Source organism: Symphalangus syndactylus, chromosome 22, assembly GCF_028878055.3.
Source record: "Symphalangus syndactylus isolate Jambi chromosome 22, NHGRI_mSymSyn1-v2.1_pri, whole genome shotgun sequence".
NCBI classification, from domain to species: Eukaryota; Metazoa; Chordata; class Mammalia; order Primates; family Hylobatidae; genus Symphalangus; species Symphalangus syndactylus.
Genome location: NC_072444.2, coordinates 68,964,068 through 68,988,743, shown reverse-complemented (window position 1 = coordinate 68,988,743; position 24,676 = coordinate 68,964,068). Strand labels below are relative to the sequence as shown.

The 24,676-nt window shown below is 36.2% G+C and overlaps 1 protein-coding gene across 50 annotated transcripts in view; it reads left to right on the top strand.

Annotated features, from left to right (window-relative positions):
- The window catches only part of GTDC1 (glycosyltransferase like domain containing 1), a 452,114-nt gene that overhangs the window by 134,283 nt on the left and 293,155 nt on the right, over positions 1–24,676 (top strand). For 36 of the 50 annotated variants that reach the window (XR_010118861.1, XR_010118863.1, XR_010118864.1 and 33 more), the window contains 2 exons: positions 13,997–14,061; positions 16,756–16,957. Coding sequence is in view for 46 of the 50 variants with exons in the window: in XM_063631327.1 (XP_063487397.1) it covers positions 16,779–16,957 (179 nt within the window). In the remaining 4 variants the exon portion in view is untranslated. Of the gene's footprint in view, positions 1–13,996; positions 14,062–14,338; positions 14,563–16,755; positions 16,958–24,676 lie in introns of all 50 variants that reach the window. The other 14 variants (XM_063631345.1, XM_063631331.1, XM_063631344.1 and 11 more) reach the window with 2 other exon arrangements.

Below are 24,676 nucleotides of genomic sequence, written 5' to 3'. Positions count from 1 at the left end.
ACTTGCAGGTAGGAATGTGTATGGGGTGTTTGATAAAATAGAATGGTTTTAGTATTTAAAGTAATAGTGTGTCTGTGGGAGTGACAGAAATTGAGGCTAGAATGGAGCTTGGAACCAAATCGTAAGGGGTCTTATTTCTTGTTAAATAATTTTCTTTATTTCATAGAAAAAGTATAGGTTTTTGAGTGGAAAAGTGGCATCAAGATATCTATAAATTTCAGAGGAAGAATGGAAGACGTTAAATGTAGCTATAGGTAGGGAGATGAGTTAGAAGGCTGATGAATAGCTCATGTTGAAGATGATAAGGGAGGCTGGAGGCAGCAGAGCTTCGAAAGAAGGTCTGATACCAGAGGCCTGGGGTGGATCAGATGCCCTGTGGCCTGTTGATTTGCTTGGAGGTGTGCAGCAGTGTACCAGCTCCCAATAGAAGGTGCTTTCCAATTTTGAGTCTTCCTTCTTACCTATACCATTTTGGTGGACTGTGGAACATGCTCCCACTCGCTGCACCTGGGAGATCAAATATTTCAAATATTTTAGCTTGAATTCTAGAAGGAAGCCAAAGGAGAATTTGAATAGTTATGTGAGCCAATGGTGTCTGCCACATTTCCTCAACTCTGTATTTCCTGGGCTCTTGGTTCACCTTCCTGAACTATTCGTATAACTTGCTATTGGTCCGTCTTTGAGACCCTACTCAAATGTTCTATATTTATCATTCTGTATTGAAGTTATATCCAGGCCTGAGACCTGAGACTATATTTGGGTCATGATAATATCACAAAACAGTTACTTTAATTTTTAGAATGTAATAATTAATAAATGCTTGTTGAATAAAGCAAATTTGTTTGTTTTGTGGTCGCACAGAGCTTCCTACTCTTTGCACATACCAAGCATATGCCTATCAGGGTCTTGCTGTGCCTGTTGCTTAGATCCAGATCTACATACTCCCCAATCCCCTCGCCCCTTCTTCTGATTTCTGTTTAGATGTCATCTCATTATCAGCAAGGTGTTTTCTCACAACCCTGTATAAGATAACCTCCTCACACCAGCCCTCAGTAGCTCCTATCCTCTGTTACATGTGTTATTTTTCTTTATAGGTGCCCTCATCTGACATACATTTAACTTGATGCTGGTCTTTTTACTCCAATTAGAAAGAAATTGTTTGTGATAAGAGTCCCATTTGCTTTGTTACCTAATTTATCCCCAAGCATGCAGAACAATGATGAGCAGGCACTTAGTAGGCACAATAAGTATTTGTTGAATGAATGAATGGTAGAGATTAGGCTGAAAAGGATACAAAACATTCATGTACAGGTTTGTTTATAAGTTTATCCAAGCCATGGCATTGTTGTTATAACTTTTATGATATCAAATCATTAATATTTCTCTCAGAAAATAAAAAAGAATTCTATTTTCTATAGATTGTGCCTGTGAGATCTAATTATGGATTAGTATTTGTTTTAAAAACATTTGAATGCCAAGCATATCCAGTCAGAAAACACTTTTATTATCCATGCCAGCTTAATTTTTAAGGCAGTGAAATGGAAGACTGTCATTCCAGTAAGCAACTTATTTTCATTTGTGAGAATAGAATATTTTGAGTATTCTAATTGATTTTTGAAGATGGTTTTCCAAGAAAATAATCCTTGTTTCTGTACATTGTACATTTGCCTTTAGGAGGGAAGGAAATTAGAAACAGGCCTGGAAATTATTTGCTCAGAAAGGTACAAGCTATAACTGAATTGATTTTTGGCAAATGTATCAGGAGGAGGGTCGGTCAGGCCCAAGGTAAAAGGTAAATCTTGAGATTCTCAACACTTTAAAGAAGACCTGATTTTAAAAATCATTTTCTATGTATATTTAAAGTTTGTAAAGAGATTCCAGATTGTCATGAGCTCAAGACTATTTTTTATTGTATTTTATGTCAAATTTCACTTGGATATTTTTGTAGAAATCTTAAGTCTATAATTGGGCAGTAAAAAAGTTGGTTATCAAATCAATATTATTATATGGCTTTTAGTGTCATAAGAATTCCCTTTTGGAAACCCATAAAAGCTCATTTTTTCTCACTATAAACTTTATCTGTCAGTTTTCTAGAAGGTCAGAGTACTAATGTTGGAGGTGATCTGCTCTGGGACAGAGAGTCAACAAAGTGGTAGTAAAGTTAAAAAATGCCACATGGCACTTCCCTAAGATTAGGATTTCTTTTTCATATCAAGTTTGTGCTTATTTTAAAATATGGAAAGTTATATGTCGATAAGCATAGTCTTCATACCCATCTAAATAGATAAAATAAGATTGCGTCTAGTTTTTGTATTTATATATTTCATATTTTATTAGTTTTTTTTGTTTTCTGGAAATAACTTCTTAATTATTTGTATACTTTTAGTAGTTTGATTTCTTGCTAGATTTGTAAGTTAGGTTTTTTTGGAATGGGTGGTTTAAAAAATGAAATGTGATGAAATGGTTGTGTTGGAAAACAATTCCAGGAACAGAGTTATTTCATATTACTTGAAAATGAAACATGTTGTTTAGATTGTAAAAAGTACTAGAGCTTGGAGATTCCCTTTAAAAATATTTCTCTACTAAGTCTGAGTTGCCGTTGGTTAATATTTATTGATTTTCCATTCACATATTGCGTGTATATAAATATAGGACAAATCTGAGCGGTTATGAGAAGTCTTTTAAAATGCAAATCTCTATCTCTTTTAGTTGACTATCCAATCAGTCCTCGCTCCGTTTTTTAACATGTGCAATACATATGGATGATTATACAATAACATTTTCCAGCTTTCTTTTCTTTTCCTTTTTTTTTTTTTTTTTTTGAGACAGAGTCTCGCTCTGTCGCCTAGGCTGGAGTGCAGTGGCACCATCTCAGCTCACTGCAAGCTCTGCCTCCCGGGTTCACTCCATTCTGCCTCAGCCTCCCTAGTAGCTGGGACTACAGGTGCCTGCCACCACGCCCGGCTAATTTTTTTGTATTTTTAGTAGAGACAGGGTTTCACCCTGTTAGCCAAGATGGTCTTGATCTCCTGACCATGTGATCCGCCTGCCTTAGCCTCTGAAAGTGCTGGGATTACAGGTGTGAGCCACTGCGCCCAGCCTCCAGCTTTCTTGATACAAGACACTTCAGAAATTAAGTGTGCAACTAGAAGTCCTTTTCAATTTCATTCACCTTAATTAAATATTTCCCCTTATTTCAAGACCCGTACCTAATTATCAAAGCGTAACATTTTGGCATTTTACTTGAAGTTTAAAACTTTGAGTTTAGGCTGGGCACGGTGGCTCACACCTGTAATCCCAGCACTTTGGGAGGCGGAGGCAGGCAGATCACGAGGTCAGAAGATCAAGACCATCCTGGCTAACACGGTGAAACCCCGTCTCTACTAAAAATATAAAAAATTAGCCGGGCGTGGTGGCAGGCGCCTGTAGTCCCAGCTACTCGGGAGGCTGAGGCAGGAGAATGGCATGAACCCGGGAAGCGGAGCTTGCAGTGAGCCGAGATTGCGCCACTGCACTCCAGCCTGGGTGACAGAGCAAGACTCCGTCTCAAAAAAAAAAAAAAAGACTTTGAGTTTATATTTTACCTCTTCATGTTCCATTTTAAAACTATAAGTACCAAAATAATTATTTTAGTTTCTAACATACTGTCAAAGTACAGCCTCAGATTCCTTATATGTAAGTAGAGACTTTGATCAGTTTACAGTTATTTAATAAACAAGTACATTTTAAGATTGAGGATTACTTTTAGTTCATATATTACTTAAGCAGTATTTGCAAACCAAATGATACTGTTTTGAATCGCTATAGCACTATTAGTTTGAACCCTTGTTGATTAGTTTTTAAATGAATTTCCTTATAGCAGTAGTAGTTATAATAATTTGAAAAACACTTGCAAGCTCCTGGAAGGGAGGAAGCCTTCAGTAATTGGGAAGTAGTTTGTTATATCAAACAATTTGGCCTCCTTCCCTAAAATTAAGAAAAATGTTATAGCTTCTTTTAATTGAAGTTGAAACATATTCAGTGAAGATAACTTGAAGAATAAAACGAAGCACAAAGAGGAAAACAAAATGATTCCCTGTTCTACCTCAAATGATCATTTATGTTTATGTGTGTGCATGTACTCTTTCTTTCATATTATGGTATATTCATTTCATAATATGTTTTTATATATTCCTTTCATGCAGTCATGCAATAGTGTAAACAGTTTCCCATGCCAATATATATTCATTATATTTTTTGATTATTAATCATTTAATCATAAGAGGTCCCTTTTTGTAGGATATTTTAATTGTTTTTAATGGGGGGAAAGACTGCAGTAAAGATTTTTGGTAACTTCCAGGGTTAATCATTAAAAGTGGTATTGCTGAATCAAAAGATATGCATAGTTTTCAAGCTTTTTGTATTATGATGAAATGTGATAGAATTTTCTAATACTTTAAAGCAAAGCTAACCATATGTATTAGTCGATTGGGTAGCAGCTTTCAGTCTACATTTTGGAGACATGAGAACAGTCCTTTTTTAATTCACAAACTATTCTTTGCATCTACTATACAGATGGTTGAAATTTCACTATCACCTGTTGTTCTCTTGTAACATACAAGTACTCCTGGGTGAGGTAACACATTGTACCCCAGCAGGCATTTACTCCAAAAAATATGATGTGGTTTATCTGATATTTTAAATTTAATTCTTGCAAGTGAAGTTTGGAAACAAGGTGGGTACATTGAACAAGGGTAGTGCAAGAGGATAATAGGATACTTCAATTCTATCAAGATCAATTCAACAACTATTATAGAAAATAGAGAATATTATATGCCTAGTTTAAGTAGTTTGAGTTACAAATTCTCTCTAAAATAATTCAGGCTGTTTGTTGACTGTGAATGCTGATTAATCCAGTCGAGAGACTAATGATCCCATATATGGTGCGTATATGTGCTGGAGAGAGATGCAAGGGGGAATTAACTAACTCCTAAGTAACTTTACTCTGTTTGAACACATTGTTTGCAAAGTGTGAAATTACTTTAAGCGATGGTGAGGATGCAGAGTGCACCTTTGGGTAGTTTGTAAGGAATACTCTGGCTATAGGGTCTCTGCTTCATTAGACAAAATATTTGTATCATTGGAATGTCTCCTTGAAAAACCAGTTGATAAAGAGATAGGCAAGGCCACTAAATAGATAAAAGTCACAGTGCTTGTTCCAGTCAGGAAACTTCAAGCTGTTGATAAGGGAAAGCCCGTGCTTCCTCTGCAGAAACTTTGGACAATAGTAGACCTTCTAGAAATTATACACAGTTGTCTGTGTATACCTTTTCTTTATTTAACAGTTTGAATCCTAAATATCTTCAGGATTAAAAAAAATCCCCATCTATTATTAACAGACTGACTCTTTTTCTTATAATAGTGGGTAGCTAATAATATGCCTCTGGTGATATTTAAAAATAGTGATACAGCTCTCATTACCACATCTATTAGTCCCAGATTTATTCAGCCCTGGTCTAAACTGGGTTTCTGAGCTTTTTAAAATTTAGCATTAAAGATATCTAGACTCTGTCCAGTTTTTTCTGGTGTTGCCTTTGTAAACTGTCAGCACATGTCTTAAACTATTAGCAAATCAGAAGATTATTAAAAATATATATAGTGACTAGAAAAAGAACTCCTTCAATAAATAAATAGAAGAAAATGTACTTTTACTGAATACTTCAAATACATATCTGTATTCATGTAGAATGTTGGAGATGAGAGCAGTATCAATAAATATGTTAACTGATGTAGCTTTTATTTTATTTTAACTTTATTTTTTCTGAGACAGGGTCTCACTCTGTCACCCAGGCTGGAGTGCAGTGGCGTGATTTCAGCTCACTGCAACCTCCACCTCCCAGGCTCAAGAGATCCTCCTACCTCGGCCTTCCAAGTAGCTGGGACAACAGGCATGTGCCACCACACCCAGCTAATGATTTGTATTTTTGTAGAGACGGGGTTTTGCTATGTTGCCCAGGCTGGTCTCAAACTCCTGGACTCAAGCAATCCACCTACCTTGGCCTCCCAAAGTGCTGGGATTACAGGCATGAGCCATTGTGCCCGGTCTGATACAGCTTTAAAACATGGTTTTGTTGATTTGGATGTTAAAGGACAGTTTCTAATACTGGCTTCACCTCACATTTCCTAACACCATTTAAAAAGTCTGTTACTGTAGGCTGGGCACAGTGGCTCATGCCTGTAATCCCAGCACTTTGGGAGGCCGAGATGGGTGGATCACCTGAGGTCAGGAGTTCGAGACCAGCCTGGCCAACATGGTGAAATCCCGTCTCTACTAAAAACACAAAAATTAGCCAAGCATGGTGGTGCGCGCCTGCAATCCCAGCTACTTGGGAGGGTGAAGCAGGAGAATTGCTTGAACCTGGGAGGTGGAGGTTACAGTGAGCCGAGATGGTGCCATTGCACTTCAGCCTGGGCAACAAGAGTGAAACTCCATCTCAAAAGAAGAAGAAGAGTTAAAAAAAGGTCTGTTACTGCAAAGTGATTTTTCACTGATATAAAATGAATATTAAAAACATCAAATGTGTCTTAACATTGATACGTTTAAGGATATCTATTTCTAGCTCTTCAGTCCCCTATGGAAATTCCTCTTTCTTCTCCCAAATGTTTACCTGATGTTCTTTCACCTCCTGAGATGCTAGGATTTTGCTGTTTGTTTGTTTTTTTTTTTTTTTTTTTTTTTTTTTTTTTGAAGATACTTTCCCTCATGGATAAATCAAATTGAATTGTGAGATTATGGCCTTTTCGTTTTTCATTAGAAGTGAGTAAATCCAGTACCTTATACTCAGTGACATTTATTTCATCTCGTCAAGGGAATGCCACCCATGTTGTTGTACTTCAAATAGGACGTTGAGAATATTTGTATGTTAGAGTAACACTGCTATATCTGTTTCAGAATTAACTGAAAATGTATTATGTGTCTCCCACTTGGAGAGGGAAACTTCTTAATAACTTTTGTAGTTAATACGGATTAAGTTATTAAAACATGTTTGAGTGAGTGTTCTTAACCAGTATAGTTAAGAATATGTTAGTCATCTTATTTTAAACTCATTTGGTGTGTATATTTATAATTACCCTGCACAAACTCAGTCTGAGTTAAATGTTGGCATAGAAGCCAGTGTAGGGTAGCAAGATAATGTTTCTGTCCAATAAAAAAATGCCAGTATAATGATTAAGCCAGTGGACTCCTTCCAGGTCATAAGCATGACTATTTTTGAATTAAACATTCTTGTAGACTCCAGTCAGGTTGGGGAAGATGCTTTCCCATGGCATGGAACATAGTTTCTAAATCCCTCAGCAGGGCAGACGATTTTCCTTAGATTGAGGGGTGAAATTTTAAATAGAATCAGATGCCAACTATTATATTTACATGGTAATACAATCTGTACATAAAATTCTGCCTATGAGAGTAAATAGTAATGAGTGATAGGAAGAAGTAATTTTTTATGTCTGATAATAGTACAACTCTTGAATGGATTAGGAAGAAATTGTCACGGCCATTGCTAAAGAGTTTTACGGTTCATTGACTCAACACACATTTATTGAACACTTTCTGTTTGCTGAGTGCTAGAGATAACAATGGTAAGCAAAACAGACCTAGTCAAGTGTCTCCATGGAACTTAATGTCCAGTGGAGATATTGACATTAAATAATTACTTGTATAAATATATCCTACATGTGATAAGTACACAGAAATACTACAGATTGTTTTGTCAAGAGAACCTTGACTTTGCTTGATGGTAACAGTAGTAAATTTTTGAGCTAGACTGAATACGGCTGCGTGGCTGACTTCTTCACCTTCTACTCCAAACCTTTGTTGGCATGTGAATCTTCAGTATTGTTTTTTTTCCCCCTCCAGTCCTAGTTCTTAAGACCTATTATTCTATCAAAAAGGTGACTGTCCAGTGCTGAGGGGTAAAGAATAAGGGTTATATCTTCAAAGGAGTGATGATTATACTGGACTTTGGGAGGAATCACAAGAGATTCTAACAAAAAAATTTAAGTATTTCACTATATGATATTCAGTTGCTTATATTACTGATGTCTTGGTTTTACAAGTGAGGAGGCATTATTAAATATTGTATGTGATTAATATATTAATTTATAGTTTCATTTATATTCCACAAGCATATAAATATATACTGTTATATATGTCATTTAAATATTATTAAACATTAATGAGTAAATATTAATAATTAAATAATTAATAATTAAATATTAATACTTATTAAACATTTTTCCTAAAACTCAAAGACTAGAAAATGGAGGTTTCTTTTACTTATATTGTATCCTGTGCCGGCAGTGAAGTATAATGGGATGCCATGTGAATATGGAGTTGGAAGACCTGGATTTTAGTCTTGCTGTCACTTACTCTGTGATGCCAATATTCTTTATATTTTGTATTCTGTAAAAGAAAAGTGGTTCAACAATGGTATCAGCACTCCTTGCCCCTATTGTTCTGAACACACCTTGACTTCTCTGCTTGGGTATTCATATCCGAATGGGTCAGGGAGCCCAGTTTTCTCCCACTGAGCTGGTTTACAGCCCATTTCAAGAAGGTGGAAGACTTCTGGAGAAAAGCCATCTTTGAGAAGGAAATACATTATTCATCTTGTCAAACTTTTATAAAAAGAATAATAGCTGGCAGAAAGTATTTAAAAATGCCTTTTTTTCTTCTCTGTTAAATAAAAGCCTAATTACTAAATGTGGAATGGGCTCTCTAGATTGATGGTGAGGGAATTGGCTTCTCATCCTACTTCCACTTCTCAAATTAAACTAGGATGATAGTAGATCAAACAGAATAAGAAACTGCAGGTGATTTTCAAAATTTATGAAATTTACAAATACTCTCTTAGGCCATTAAACTCACTTTGGCCTAGAATTCAATTGCTTATTCTGTTTCTCCCATCTCTTTAATCGGTGTTACTTCTCTTGTATTGGTAGGTTAAAATAAACACATATCTATATGAAAAAATTTATTATTTCCCATAAATTCTGCTTCTGTCAACAATAAAAAAGAATCAGTATTTGAAAGAGAACATAATAAAATGTGTCCAGATGTACTTGCTGCTTGATTTAGTTTAGACTTCAGGAATAATAGGAAATCATTAGTATCAAGTGCAGTGCTGCCTGACACTTGTTGCTCAGAACCTGTGTTAAGTGAAACCAGTGTTACTTTCAAGACAGAAGAAAGCAACTTCCTGTGTCCCCCTGATTTTCACTTCAGCTCCAGAAAAACCTTGTTTGTCTACTGTGTATCAAGTCCTGAGACAACTTTCAGGAAAATAACAGCATAGCGCCCAGTTTTCAGATTTTCACAGCCCCATGCAGAAGCAGAACATGTGACTACAGTGAAACAAGTATAATTCTACTATACAAAGGAAGTCATGTTTAGGAGGAGTTCAGGGAAAGGCTTCATAGAAATGGTGATTCATGAGCAGAAATTTTAACAAAAGTTCATTACTAGAACAGAGAGGGAAGGCTGATGGAGGTGAGATAAAAGTGTGAAGTTATGAGTCTAAAACAGCTCTGGGAGTGTGGATGTTTGATACTGCTACCAAGTAGAGTCTGGGGAAGTTGGGGAAAAGGGATTGAATTGGGAGAAGGCCAAATGTGGCTGTAGTGAAGAGAAAGGAAGGGGCCAGGAAATGAGTCTTAATTGCCATGTGTAGGGCCTTGGATTTTACCCTTAGGTGATTTAAGGTTTTTGAGCATGTCATTTTATGGTCACATTTCCATTTTGGAAAGATTGTTTGTGATTAGCTTAAGGAGAATGGTGTGGTGGGAACAAGATTGTATGGTAGTATGGAGACCTAGTTAAAAGGGCAATGCGATACTTTAAATGAGTGGTGAGATGATTTTCTGGTGTAAAACTTTCTATTGATTGGAAAACATGCTGCCACATATATGAATGTTGGCAAATTAAAAATATTTGTAGTATTCAGTAGAATGAATTCATTGCTGCTTTTATAGTTTAAAATTATTCATGGAATTAATAGCATTAAAAAATTGAAAGAGGGTTAATATTTTGTCAGTGGAATTAAACCACTCGACTTCTCACACAAAGAAAAATCTTGTAATTTTTTTATATAATGTGGAATATAACCTCACAATAATATATTGAACTTTTAATATATACTTATCTAGTTATTTGTGGAAATTGTGCATATTTGAAAACAAGTACATGACGTGCTTAGTGCATGGTAAATACTCAGTAACTATTTGCTGAGTTTGCGTTTGATGCTTGTGAGTTTTAACCAAGACACTTTATTAATTCAAGTCCTGGAATAAGTGACTAATATATGTGTGTATATATATATATATACACACATATATTTTAAATAAAGGCAGGACCTCGCTCTGTCACTCAGGCTGGAGTACAGTAGCACAGTCATGGCTCACTGTAACTTCATACTCCTGGGCTCAAGTGATTCTCTTGCCTTAGCCTCTGGAGAAGCTAGCATTATAGGCGCACACCACCACACTCAGCTAATTTTTAAAATTTTTTGTAGAGGTGGAGTCTCACAACAGCCCAGGCTGGTCTCAAACTCCTGGGTTCAAGCAATCCTCCTACCTCGGCCTCCCAAAGTGCTAGGATTACAGGCATGAGCCAGTGCACCCAGCCATGACTGATACTTTTAAGCCGGAAGTTAAATTCCAAACCAATAAAAAAAGAAATGTTTTTTAGGGAAAATTAAACTGTCACAAATACATATAAGATGCTAACTTTGCAAAGAGCATATATTTAAAAGATCATTGCAACTCATATAATTGGAAAAGCACATTTGAAAATAGCTTTAAATTTTCTCACAGAAAGTATAGCGTATGAGTTTTCCTACCAAATCTTGGTTTTGATGCATGAATTCTCAGTTCTTAGTCTCTACAACAAGACACAAAAATCAGAGTTGAAGGAATTAGCATATCCATGGCATTGAGGGGGGTATACGTTATTAGCTTACCACATCTTTGTCAATTTGAACCCAGAATTAAAACGAAATGTTGCTATTTAAGTACATATGGTAGTACACAACTACAACATAAATGTTAGACTGTATGTCCCCTAACCAAATAATGGAATAATGATCAGTATCCATCAAGTGTTAGTTATCTGCAGTTCAGACTAATGCTCCAGAAGCAGATTCATTTCTATTAGCCAAACTTTGTTTACATTTATGTAGAATATTTTCAGTGCATAGGGTTTTATGACTGCAAAATTATTACTTTGCATTTGATACCAGATTATATTTCAGTTTTCAGAGGTTATATTCAGGTTTTAGACGTTAAGATGCATTTGCTATGCCTGATTTTTATAGAAGAATTTAAAAAATAACTTTTCTGTAGAATATGTTTATCTTGTCTCTTTTTTCCCGTATGATAATTGACTGTAGTACATTACTTTGAGGAAAGTTGTTTAGCAAAATGTATTTTTACTTCACACTCTGAATAGATTCTTTTAGGGGAATCACTGGTGACATGTTTTAAAGCGGAGATCTTTTCATGCTTATTTTTACTATTTAATGAGATTTCAGGTATATTTTAACAACTTGGGGTTTCCGTGATGAATCATTAAAATAAGTGAGTGGGCTGGAAGGTAATACTAACTTTTCTCACCACTGCCCTATTTTACTCTGCTGGGTTATTGGTTGCTTTTTAAATAGAACCTGGGTGTGTTGGTGGGTGGAGGTGCAGAAGGGAAGGGAGAGAAAGGGTCAGTAAGAAAATACCAGGTAAACTTCTGATGACCTACTGAGAAATACCGCTCAAGTTTCACTTTCCCCAAATTAAACCATTTAGTGTTTAAGCCCACTGTTTTTTGCTTTAACAAGCTTAAGTTTCCAAATATTGCATATAGGTAAATCAAAACTATATTTTCAACAATTGATTGAAGTTTTAAGGTATCAAGCCATATGTGGATTAGCCTGTGGAATCAATTTCTCATGTGTGTGGGATCAAAACTGTTAAAACCATCATCACTGAAACTATACCTTCCTACAACTAACTAATAACAGAAAGGTGTCTATGGAATATATTAATACAACAATTCCTCTGATTTAAAATTACTACTGGGTGTTTGGTTGGAAAATGATTTGAATATTATAGGTAACTAAATTGACGTCATATATGAAGGCTAATTATAGGTTTCAGTGTGACTAAAATTTATTTTTTAATTGACATGATATACTTAATATTTAGCATATACTTTTCAGTAAATCAATGGCATATTGCAGATTTTTAGTATCTATACTGTTAAAAACATTTCAACTGTGACAGCAGTTCTAAGTGCTAAAGGAGGTAGACAAAAATGTAGTTCACCTTGAAAATGATCATGGCTTAGGGAATAAAGAAATTGGGTCAAATCTAAAATAATCGCAGGTACAGTGACAAAAAGTTTTAATAAAAATTTAAAAATATTCACAGCATTGGTTTCAGGCTACTTTTGTTCTCTGTGATCTTATCAATGCATTATTAGTTTTTAATTGGGATAATGCTAATGGTGATTTTTCATTTTGGTCAAAATTTTTGTATCAAATACTGTTGATATTTTCACATTGTATCCCTTTTCGATTATAAATATACATTTTCGAAAAGGTAGACAATTCTTAAATAGATCATTTTGACTTCTGGTGATCTTGAATAGAATTTGAAGTGGTATGAAATTGCTATGTCACAGCTATCACTTTGACTTATATTGCCATATTTGATGTTTAGCATTTAACCATGTATCATTAAATCATAGTATTGATAATGAATTAAACTTTCAAAAAGCCTAAATACTATAGTAGATTTTCATTCATCTGGTGTCATTGGGGAATAAATTGTGCTGAAGAGGTGAGTTTTTCTTTAACTGAAGCTTGTTTAAGCAGAAAAACTTAAAAATTGATTAAAATTTATCTGAAATATTTTTTATGCTCTTTTAGGGAGCAAGCATGGAGCGGCCATTTACTCTTTTCTTAATGTCATATAATAGTATTCTTGTGCCATGCAAAAAGGACATGGGTTTTCTGTTTGGTATTTGTTTTCCAAAGTAAGTTTTTTGTTGTTTCTTCATTTTAAAGTGCCACATCCCTAATTCAGGTATTCTTTTGTTGTTGTTTTGAGATGGAGTTTCGCTCTTGTTGCTCAGGCTGGAGTGCAATGGTGTCATCTCGCCTCACTGCAACCTCTGCCTCCCAGGTTCAAGCAATTCTCCTGCTTCAGCCTCCCAAGTACTGTGTCACCATGCCTGGCTAATTTTGTATTTTTCGTAGAGACAGGCTTTCACCGTGTTGGCCAATCTGGTTTCGAACTCCTGACCTCAGGTGATCCACCTGCCTCGACCTCCCAGAGTGCTGGGATTACAGGCATGAGCCACCATACCCAGCCTAATTCTGGTATTCGTAATCAGTTTAAATGTTTCATAATTTAAGGTTTCTGGTAGTACTTGTGATAATGCTTTAACAGGTTCATAAACTCAGGCACCAATAGGAGACATTTGACTCTCTGCCATCTTCTGGCAAACACCTGACCACAGCCTCCTATAAAGGAAACCCTGTCCTTGGTTTGAGTTAGCAGTTTCAACAGTGAGGCCCTATTACTGCTGCTTCCAAGTACTCACTCCTTATTAGCCTTTGCTAGTGGTGCAAAAATGTCTGTATTCACCCTACATGCTTGTGAACGTCTGTAGTATCAAGGTGACCACGTGTGGCTTTCTTTGACTATTCCTGAAATGGGCAAATAGTGTATTCCCTTTATATTTTAGCAAATTCCACCATAGCAGCTAAGTGTTTTTTTATTTTTTTCTTTTTCTTTTTTCAACCTCATGCTTATTTGTTTTAAGCAGTTTTCTAAAACAAAACTCAAGCTCAGCCAAAGTATTTGAACTGTTCTTTAACGTGCTATATGCCATTTGGTTTGAATCATATATTTGAATACCAGCTTCTCCCCATTTACTTGTATCTAATGAGAATCATCTTTCTTCTAGGTTGTGCTTCAAGAAGACCATAGGGAAGAACTCATTTTCATCTTGCTGCGAAAGTTGCAATAGAAGTAAGTGGGGAAACTGCCAGGATATGTCTGTCTCCACAAAACAAGCAGAACAAATTTCCATGAATCAAAGCCACTAAGTATAGTTTTCAGAGATGGTAGGACATAGTTATTTTCCCTGGAAAAACACCCCAATTGCAGGCACACCCATTGGCCAGTAGAAAAAATGCTCACGTAAATGCTAGTTCAAACCTATACATTTCACTCTTCTTACTGAGCTGTCAGAGGGGTGGAAATCTACTATAGCTATAATCTTTTTTTCCCCTTTTCTATTTTTCAGCCTCCCACATGCTTAGTGTTCATTTCTGCCTACTGAGTGTCTTGAATCTATAGCAGCATCTACATGTACTGCCTCCACAGTGGCTGATAATTTGCAGATAACTTGTGAACCAGACCCGTAAGAAACATCATGATATGTACTTTAGATTAATCATGGAAAAGGACAAGATGATGAAGAATCAGAAAGCAGTTTTCTTTTCCAATATTGATATTGCTTTCTTTGAGGTTAGATGAATGAGATATTCTTTAGAGTGGTTTATATCACATTTCATCACTTGGGGAAATAGGTCATTTTTACAAGAGCCTTTTAGAGACCTTTTAAGTACATACAGGGCATATATTTAATACACCTTAGCATTTCCTCTGAGTAAGTCAGAGGAAATAAAGCAAGATGGTAGATATCTACGATGTGATCAAGTAAGCAAATTAATGTTAAACTGCTTGTATTCTGTCTTGAAACCCTTGGTATAATTTTCAAAATTGCCTTTTATTGTTCCTTCAGTTACTTTCTAGAAATTTCCATCATTTGAAGGATTAATGGCTACCACTTTGTTGAACCTAGAGGGTGTCTGTGAACTTATTGGACACTACCTTATTAGAGCAGAAGTCTCCAGTGGACCATGAACTCTGCATGGCTGGGACTCTGAGCTTACCTCTCACTCACAAAACCTGCAGGGCTCTCAAATTCATGTTTAAAACGCAAGCTACTGACAAGGAATGGGTAAACACCCACTGCAATTTCCAACGCATGTGTATATACACTTTCCTCATCTATTCCTGGTGGGTAGGAGACCATGATTGAAAATTACTGAACTTAAAATGGTAGAAAATTTGAAGAGATTCTTTCTCCTTAAGTAGAGTGATTTATACTAATAGTGGGATGGGCTAAATACCTTCTTACTGTTTGTAGTCTACTGTGCGTCACATGCTTTTTCTAATTTTATCTTAACAACACATGTCTGAGGTTAGTACTGTTGTCTCTATTTTGGAGATGATGAGACTGAGTCCTACAAAGTTAGGTAACTTGTCCAAGGTCATACAGCTTGGAAGTGACAGAGCTGAGGTTCAAACATGTATGTCCTTGATCCTAGGATTCATGCCTTTTCCATCTGAGGACCACTGATTCTTATTTTGCATGTAAATGAAATATACACACACAGTCCCCCACACCCCCCTGCCCACATAAGATATAGATATATTCCCCCATCCTCCGAAATGCTCATTGGAAAATGTAGACATCAAAAGGAAGCCTTTTTGCTTTGAATTGCAATTTAAGTAGCCATTACTTTGAACAAAGTGAAGTGTAGTTTTATTAGTGAAGAACATCATTGAGTCATTGAGACTAATAATTTTGTGGAACAACATTATTAAGAAAAGCAATATGCTATTTAATGAGTGATACTTAAGTCATAAAGGAAAATTCAAACATCTGGAATATTTTTTAAGCAATATGCATTTATGCATGGAATGATGTTTTTCCCCTATGTCTTACAGGAAATAACATAATTTGAGATGTATATGAGAGATTTTATGTTCATAGATGTCTTTTTATTTCACTGAGCACATTAACAAAAATTAAAATGAAAAATTACTTAATAGCTAATTCTCTGTGATGAAATTTTATCATGTCTTTAGTAACCCCATTATTGCTACTTTATCCCTCTTAGTAGGTTACTTGTCTAAAGAAAGGTTGTAGAAACCTTATTGGTTCACACACATACAACTTTACCACATTATTTTGGTGTTCGTTTGGGGGTGATATATTGACAAGTGTGGGGAAGTGATCAAAGTATGTGTAGTGTCTCAAGAAATTGCATCCTAAAGTTTTTAAGACTAGAAAATAGAGATTTGCATATGGTTGATATGCCTTCTTTTAAATACATATTCACTAGGGGCAGTTATACCTGATGAATTTAAAGATGGAGTAATACAAGAGTTACAGAATCAGAGAATTTCTGAACCAGAAAGGGCCTTATAAATGAAGGGCTCTTGAAGTGAAAGTCGTCATTAGAAGATGAGTTCAGTGACTGTCCAAGACTAGAGCTCTAAGTCAACTAGTTTCTGAGATTACTGAGTCAGGCTTATAGCCGAACAAACCAAGTGAGTGATCACAGCAGGTGAGGGCTTTGAGCTTTCTGGTGTTGGAGAAAAAACTAAGAGTCATAGTGGAGATAATCTTATGACATGAGGAAAACAAATCACAAAAATAATGACACCTTTATTTCTTCTTATTAACACAAATGATATAAAACTTTAAGTGTTATATACCTTTTTAAATAATAGGATAAGCCTATTTTAAAAAATAACACATTGCTAAATTATTTGTATTTTCTGAGTATAAAATTTGAACTTATTTTTATTAAAAATTTTATACATGTATGTAATGGGAAAAATACACATTTTTTGGTTGTTACCTAGAATCTGAAGGTTTGAACGGGCCAATGAGTATCCTCATCATTGAAGCATTCTATGGAGGCTCCCATAAACAGCTGGTGGATCTTCTCCAAGAAGAGTTAGGAGACTGTGTCGTTTATACCCTTCCTGCAAAGAAATGGCATTGGAGAGCCCGGACATCTGCTTTATACTTCTCTCAGACCATTCCCATCAGTGAACATTACAGGTAATTAGAGCTCAGGATGCATTTTCAGCTTTTAAAAAAAAGTACCTGTTCTAAGGATGTTGCTTCTCTATCAGTATCTTTGAGAATTTCTCCAACTATGGAATTGGTTATTATGACTACAGTAGATATTTCTTTAGAGAAAGCAGAGCAGTGGAGTACACTCATCCTCTAAGGACACCTGGTCAGTAGGAAAGAAGCTTCATTTAGAACCAACCATATGTGTTTTCTCATTGTCTTGTGATTTCATTCTGTGTGGGTATGGGTAACAATTTTTGGACTAAGAGAAGAGTAGATCTTCTAGTTTGGTTCATTGTATCTGCTCTGTACTAGGAACCAGAGTTGAAAGATGGATATGTCCAAGGCTTTAAAGTCTGTTGAGGTGGAGATAGGCAAGTGCAATGAGAGGTGAAAGATGGAGAGGTTGATTTGGATTGTGACAAACTGGAGGTGGCTTTATGGAGTTGGTAACCTTTGACTTATTCTTAAAGGTTGAGTAGATTTGAGGGGCACAGAACTCAATTCTGAATTCTGGTTTGTTAGGAAGTAGGAACTAGGAGGACCTATTAGAAAGCGTCTCATGAGCTGGGCATGGTGGCATGTGCCTCTGGTCTCAGTTACTCAGGAGGCTGAGATGGGAGGATTGCTTGAGCCCGGGAGTTCAAGGCTGCAGTGAGCCAGCCACTGCACTCCAGCCTGGGCAATGGAGTGAGACCCCCATCCCTAATAATAATAATAATAGTAATAATAATAATAATTTAGAAAATAAAAGAGTCTTATGGGACACACTGAAAAGATGGAGGTAAATACTCATTACATTTTTACTGAGGAAACAGTTAGGATGGAATCCCCTTGAACATCTCTTCCTCCTTATTCTCCATTTGTATGTATTCCTGTGTATTCTTCTGATAGTTAAATTGTGGAAGACTATCCTATGGTGGTTAACATAGCTAATGTTCTTGCCGTTTATTAATACAAATGATATAAAACTTTAAGTGTTATATACTTTTTTAAATAATGGGATAAGCCTGTGTGTAGGACTGCATTGGTTTGGGCAGGAATGAAAAGTTCTGGGCTGATAATGAATGGAGTTAGAGCAGATAGGTTCTTAGAGGAAGGGCATGTTGGAAGCTCCAGTGCCCATCTTGCCTCCAGTACCTCTACCCATCTGCTGCTTCTAAAGTGGCCACAGGAGACATAGCAGCTTGTGACTTAAATGTAGCTTGTTCCTAGTAGGAACCTGAGGGATTCAGAGAGTAACGATTTTCTGTATGAAAACCATGTATCGTCTCTGAGAATGCATAGTGTCAGATGGAATAGCAGTGAGCATTCCAGTTACATGGCTTAGGATTTTAAAGGTAAAATGCTGTTTTAGTGCGTATTCAGAATTTTGTATTTTTTTGAGTTTAAAGTGTTTCCTTCTTTACATGATTTAATGTTTTATATTCTGATATCACTAAGTGAATATTGTTGATTCACTAATAGTATGAGGAATTTCAATGAACATGTTGATATAAAGGTTGTAAAGGCAATGATAAGACTATTGCTGTGTTGAAATATGTCTGTTTATGGTTGCTTTCACATCTCATTTAATTGTGTTTTTGCAGCACCAATTGTATTATATTACTTAAGGTCAAGTAATCCAGTTGACTTTATGGCACTTTTTCATTTAACAGTGCCATTCAGTATAATAAATTTCTACAGTGATTTGAACATTAAAATGAGCCATTTCTATATCTGTTGTTTGATTTCATTTTGATTATGCAGTTTTTCAGAATTACATTATTGTATCACAGATATATGTGTGTGATAGCATGTAAACACTTCTGTGCATATGGCTTCCCTACTCTCTGAAGCCTGAAGCATTTGAGGATAAGTGTCACAGTGCTCTTTGAAGCAGTCTTATTTGGGAGGTGGATATCTGAAAGATGGTGATATAAAGCCCTACTCTCCTATAGCCATAACCTCCACTGCCTAACAATGGTATCTGTCATCTTTCAAGGTATGCCATTTAGCCTTTGCAGTTAACTATACTAATCTAATCAGTCTTTAACCCAAAGACATGCCTCACCAGTTTAACTTATATTTGAACAATAATAACTTCTCTACTCTTTACCAAGTAACTTTTTTGAATACTTTTAGAAAAATAGCAGTAGCATGAAAACTTGATAGCATGATACTTAGTTAACAAATATGTGCATTCAATCCTAGATTGAAGTGCAAGAGTAACCTTTTGTTACACTAAGTAAGTCTGGGCTCTGTGGAGATTTTTAAAGATATGAAAAATTTTTGCTTTCCAGTTGTGACTCTTTTTGTGTATTTGGTGCATGAAATCATTAAAACTCATAAAGGTAAAATGATTAAGCACCAATATTGCCTAGTATGCAAAATACTCTGAACAAATACGAGTGTGTCTGATAAGAAAGACTTTGAATGTAGATACATATTGGTATTTTTCTCAGCTTCTGAACATGTATTGTTCTGTTATAAGCTTACTATCTGAAAAGTATTTTATTATTAAAAGAATAAATGCTTCAGCCTAATTAATCAGTTTGATTCTGCTTTATCTTGACAACTAAAAGAATATATCATGATTTATGTTAGAGCTGTTTAGTTTTATTATAGATTACAAAAGCTCAAGTTATTTTGTCAAAAGTAGTCAATAGTTATTGTTATTCTTAGATTATATTATAGCTTTGCCTTAGAAACTTCACAAGATACAGAAAAAAGTTTTGAATGTGGAGCCTGAGGGAAGGCATTAACTTTTGGGTTATGAAATGTTAATCATTTGTTCCAGGATGAAGCAGTTCCACTTTCTTAGACTGCACCCTAAACTAGGTATCGAGGATATTGTATTCACTTTTCTTTCTGTAGTGTCTTTACTGAACTGAAAGAATCTCTGTTATTTAAAAATCATTTTTTCACCCTCAGATGCTGACAATTACATTTTTTGTTTCATCTGAGGTATTGTGACAGATACTGATCATTGCCCACTTAACAGCCCTTCTTCCTTGTTAACAGAATCACAGTTTTCTTTAGGATGGATAAATATCCAGCCCTTGGGAGTGAAGCAACATTGGCTTAAATTAGTTAGGATGATCTCATTCTCCTTTGCCAAATTTTCCCTACTCTCCTTGCAGCTTGGGTTGATCAGTCTCCAAGTTGTGGCAAATTGGAGTTAAGTGGGTGACTTCTGGGAGTTCTTCCAGCAAAGTGGTTTGATTTTAAATTTTACTTATAAAAGAAGAAGGCCAACTCCCCTTTCCTACATTTGGCTGGTTGTGATGTCTGCAACCATGAAGTACAAGTATGAGGACAGAACCCCTGGATTGCCATAGATGGCTGATGGGAGGCTACAAAGTGCCTGGATTAGTGGTGGATATGTGATTTGAGTTCAAGTCTGGCCACCTGCAAAGACTATATACTATTCGTTTTTCTTCTTTTTTTTATTATACTTTAAGTTTTAGAGTACATGTACACAACGTGCAGGTTTGTTACATATGTATCCATGTGCCATGTTGGTTTGCTGTACCCATTAACTCGTCATTTAACATTAGGTATATCTCCTAATGCTGTCCCTCCCCCCTCCCCCCACCCCACAACAGGCCCCAGTGTGTGATGTTCCCCTTTTTGTGTCCATGTGTTCTCATTGTTCAATTCCCACCTATGAGTGAGAACATGCGGTGTTTGGTTTTTTGTCCTTGCAATAGTTTGCTGAGAATGATGGTTTCCAGCTTCATCCATGTCCCTACAAAGCACATAAACTCATCATTTTTTATGGCTGCATAGTATTCCATGGTGTATATGTGCCACATTTTCTTAATCCAGTCTGTCATTGTTGGACATTTGGGTTGGTTCCAAGTCTTTGCTATTGTGAATAGTGCCGCAATAAACATATGTGTGCATGTGTCTTTATAGCAGCATGATTTATAATCCTTTGGGTATATACCCAGTAATGAGATGGCTGGGTCAAATGGTATTTCTAGTTCTAGATCCCTGAGGAATCGCCACACTGACTTCCACAATGGTTGAACTAGTTTACAGTCCCACCAACAGTGTAAAAGTGTTCCTATTTCTCCACATCCTCTCCAGCACCTGTTGTTTCCTGACTTTTTAATGATTGCCATTCTAACTGGTGTGAGATAGTATCTCATTGTGGTTTTGATTTGCATTTCTCTGATGGCCAGTGATGATGAGCATTTTTTCATGTGTCTTTTGGCTGCATAAATGTCTTCTTTTGAGAAGTGTCTGTTCATATCCTTCGCCTACTTTTTGATGGGGTTGTTTGTTTTTTTCTTGTAAATTTGTTTGAGTTCATTGTAGATTCTGGATATTAGCCCTTTGTCAGCTGAGTAGATTGCAAAAGCGTTCTCCCATTCTGTAGGTTGCCTGTTCACTCTGATGGTAGTTTCTTTTGCTGTGCAGAAGCTCTTTAGTTTAATTAGATCCCATTTGTCAATTTTGGCTTTTGTTGCCATTGCTTTTGGTGTTTTAGACATGAAGTCCTTGCCCATGCCTATGTCCTGAATGGTATTGTCTAGGTTTTCTTCTAGGGTTTTTATGGTTTTAGGTCTAACATTTAAGTCTTTAATCCATCTTGAATTAATTTTTGTATAAGGTGTAAGGAAGGGATCCAGTTTCAGCTTTCTCCATATGGCTAGCCAGTTTTCCCAGCACCATTAATTAAATAGGGAATCCTTTCCCCATTTCTTGTTTTTGTCAGGTTTGTCTATTCGTTCTTCTTAAGCCCGTTGTCTTAACAACTATTCTGTCTTAATTCCAGTTAAAGCATGGTAAATTATTTAATTAAACCTAAATATGTCTTGATTAAAATATATATTATTATATTTTACAATTAGAAGGAGGTATGGTACTTCTCCCAGTCTTGAGACATATTACAGTTCTTGATTCTTGTTGGAGGCTGGAGGGCCAGACACCAGGTGCTTTTCTGGGTCTGTGAATCTGTGATGTTCTCTTAATCTTCAGAAGTCACAGTTCGTTTGAATTTTCCTCTTTTGAGGCCTTCCTATCATTTAGCCTACTAGCTTCGCTATCCTATACTGCCTTGTTGTGGGTCTTCTTTTGGTTTGTTTTTGTACCAGTCTTGCTCTCCTGTCTAGCCAGCACACACCGCAGCCTAGTTCTAGACTTGCATGGCCCTTAGGGCTTCTTCCTCAGTATTTCATCTCACTGAAGTTTCCTCTGATTGACAGGATTGTTTAATTTAGGCATGCTGACTTTATGTTGAAAATGTAGCTGACCGCAAATCTACTGAAATAGGATAATCCTGCAAACCAAATAACCAACCATTTGGTCAATCTCTGCCTCTTTCTGTCTGTCTCTTTGCTCTCTCTCCCACTCTTCTCTTTCTCATATACACATACATGTGTGTGCGCGCACACACACACACACACACTCATTGTAAAACTAGAACTTAAACCTGTCATCATTGTCCCTGAAGGATGGTTTCTAGGCTTCACCTTTTCCATGTTTCTTTGTGTTCCTTTGTCAGTGTTTTCAAGATGAAAATATTCCAGTTAGAAGGGGAACAAAGTTTTCTTGTTATCGAGTTTATAGTTTATTCTTACCACAGGTTGCCAATTCAAAAGTGTTTGTGTAGTTAGTAGCATGCACTGTGAAACCACTGCTTCCCAGGAGTTAAGTGCTTCAGTGCAACTTCAAGTAGACACTTTTAATATCCTTTCTAGCTTATTTTAAAAAATAAAATGTTACACGTAAGGTTCTATACGGCTCCCTGGATACAAGACATTATTCCTAACAACAGACTCTGTGCTTTAAAGACTTCTAGGATAAATCTCCTGTATATTTACCCTTTGAAGTTTGACCACTGTATTTTAAAAGACAAGCTGGATGTTTATTATATTTTTACAGAGGGAAGACAATCATTATTTTTAATGAATGGAATGGAAAATAAAAGGGGAAAAAAACCCATCCCCAAATGGATGCAAAGTATACTATATAAAAGAGCTCTGACTGTAGAATAAGGACCATCATAGTTTTGCTTTTATAATTAATGTGCTTGTTTTTGACATATTGAGACTATTAGTCTGATTTTAGAGCACTTGTTACCTAGTTGCTTTTAAGTGTTTATGTCTTCATGGTTAGTCTCCATATGACAGGAAAAAAATTAGAAAAATGAACGATGTATTTAATTCCACTTTCATCTCCAACATTTATTTGTTTATATGAGAAAGATTTTCTGCTTTTATTAAGGTCTTAGTGTGTTTACTTTTGCTACTGTCTCTGATTTCCTGTACATGGGGCCTCTAGAGCTACGATGCAGATACTCTGTTGCCTTTCCTTATCCTTTCTTTAGGCAGCTTTCGTGGTTTCTTATTTTCTTGGGGTCACATTTCACCAGCTACCCTCTTTGGGGCACATTGTCCTTTCCATTAATGACCAATTCTTGTTCATCTTTCCTTTATTTATACTATTCTGTTGTTGAGGCCCTGGTGTTTGTTCACACCATGGACCTGCTGGTCTTCTGAGCTGCCATCCCACAAAGATAACTGCACGGGGAGAGCAGGAGCTGAGTCACAGCTGCTGCTCACAAAAGGGCAGTCATTTCATCCTTTTTATCTTTCTAAAGAACATAATTCTGTATTTCAGTGAATTTTTTCCTAAAGTCTCTGCTATGTTTTCCTTTGTTCACCATCTCATGCCGATAATAAAAATGTAACACTTCTCTTCTTTAGGAGAAATTACTGGTTGAATATGTGTAGTTGAGAGAGCATTGAGGGGTGGGATGGCTTGGTCAAAATTCCTCCAGACTAGTTATCTTTTGGTTCTTTTCTAAGCTCGTTTCCATTATTCTTTTCCGTCATTAGTATTTATTAAGAGCTTTTATGTTAAGAGCCAGTGCCTATGCTAGCACTGGTGAGACAAAGCCAAACTTGACAAACATGGACATATGGTGCTAGCACACAGCAAGCACTTAGTGAACCCTTTGTTGATTGAAAGAAAGCTTAGTGCCTATATCCATTTGCTGATACTTGTAACCTTGATTAAATAATCCCTGATTGAAAGCCATCCATGATTTCCTATTGCCTGTGTAAAATCCAGAGTATGCACAAGGTTGCTGTGGTCCACGCAATCTGGGCGCTGTCTGCCTCTGCAACATCATCTCCTCCCTCTTCTCGTTAATGTGCTGTGGCAGCACTGGCCTTGTTTACTCACTTTGAAACATCAAGCTTTTTCCTGCCTCAAGTCCTATTACTGCTTGCTGGTCCCTTTGTTGGCAATACTTACTCATGCCCCCAACCCACACCCCTTGTTCTTCATGGCTTTCTCAAGTCAGCTAAAGTTTCGTCATTTCAGAGAGTCCTTTTCCGAGCACCCAATCTAAAATGAGACCTCTATTTTAGCACTCTTTTTCTCCCTCTGTAATAACATTTTATATAACTTGTAATAATTTTGTTTGCTTGATTTTTTTCTCCCCATTTTATTCTAAGCTTTAAGATGACAAGAGTCATATCTACCTTGTTTATCATTTTATCCCTAGTACCTAGTATGCCACCTAGCAGATAGTAGTTGCTTAGAAAATGTGGTCGAAGGAATGATTTATTCGGGTTTGAAAAATATGGTTGCCATTCGCTTTGTTAATTTACTTACTTTTTTCCTGCTCTGCACACTACCAGTATCCTCTGCCTAAAGATATCATCTTTTCTACATAGAAACACAGAAACTAGTCACTTAAGGGCT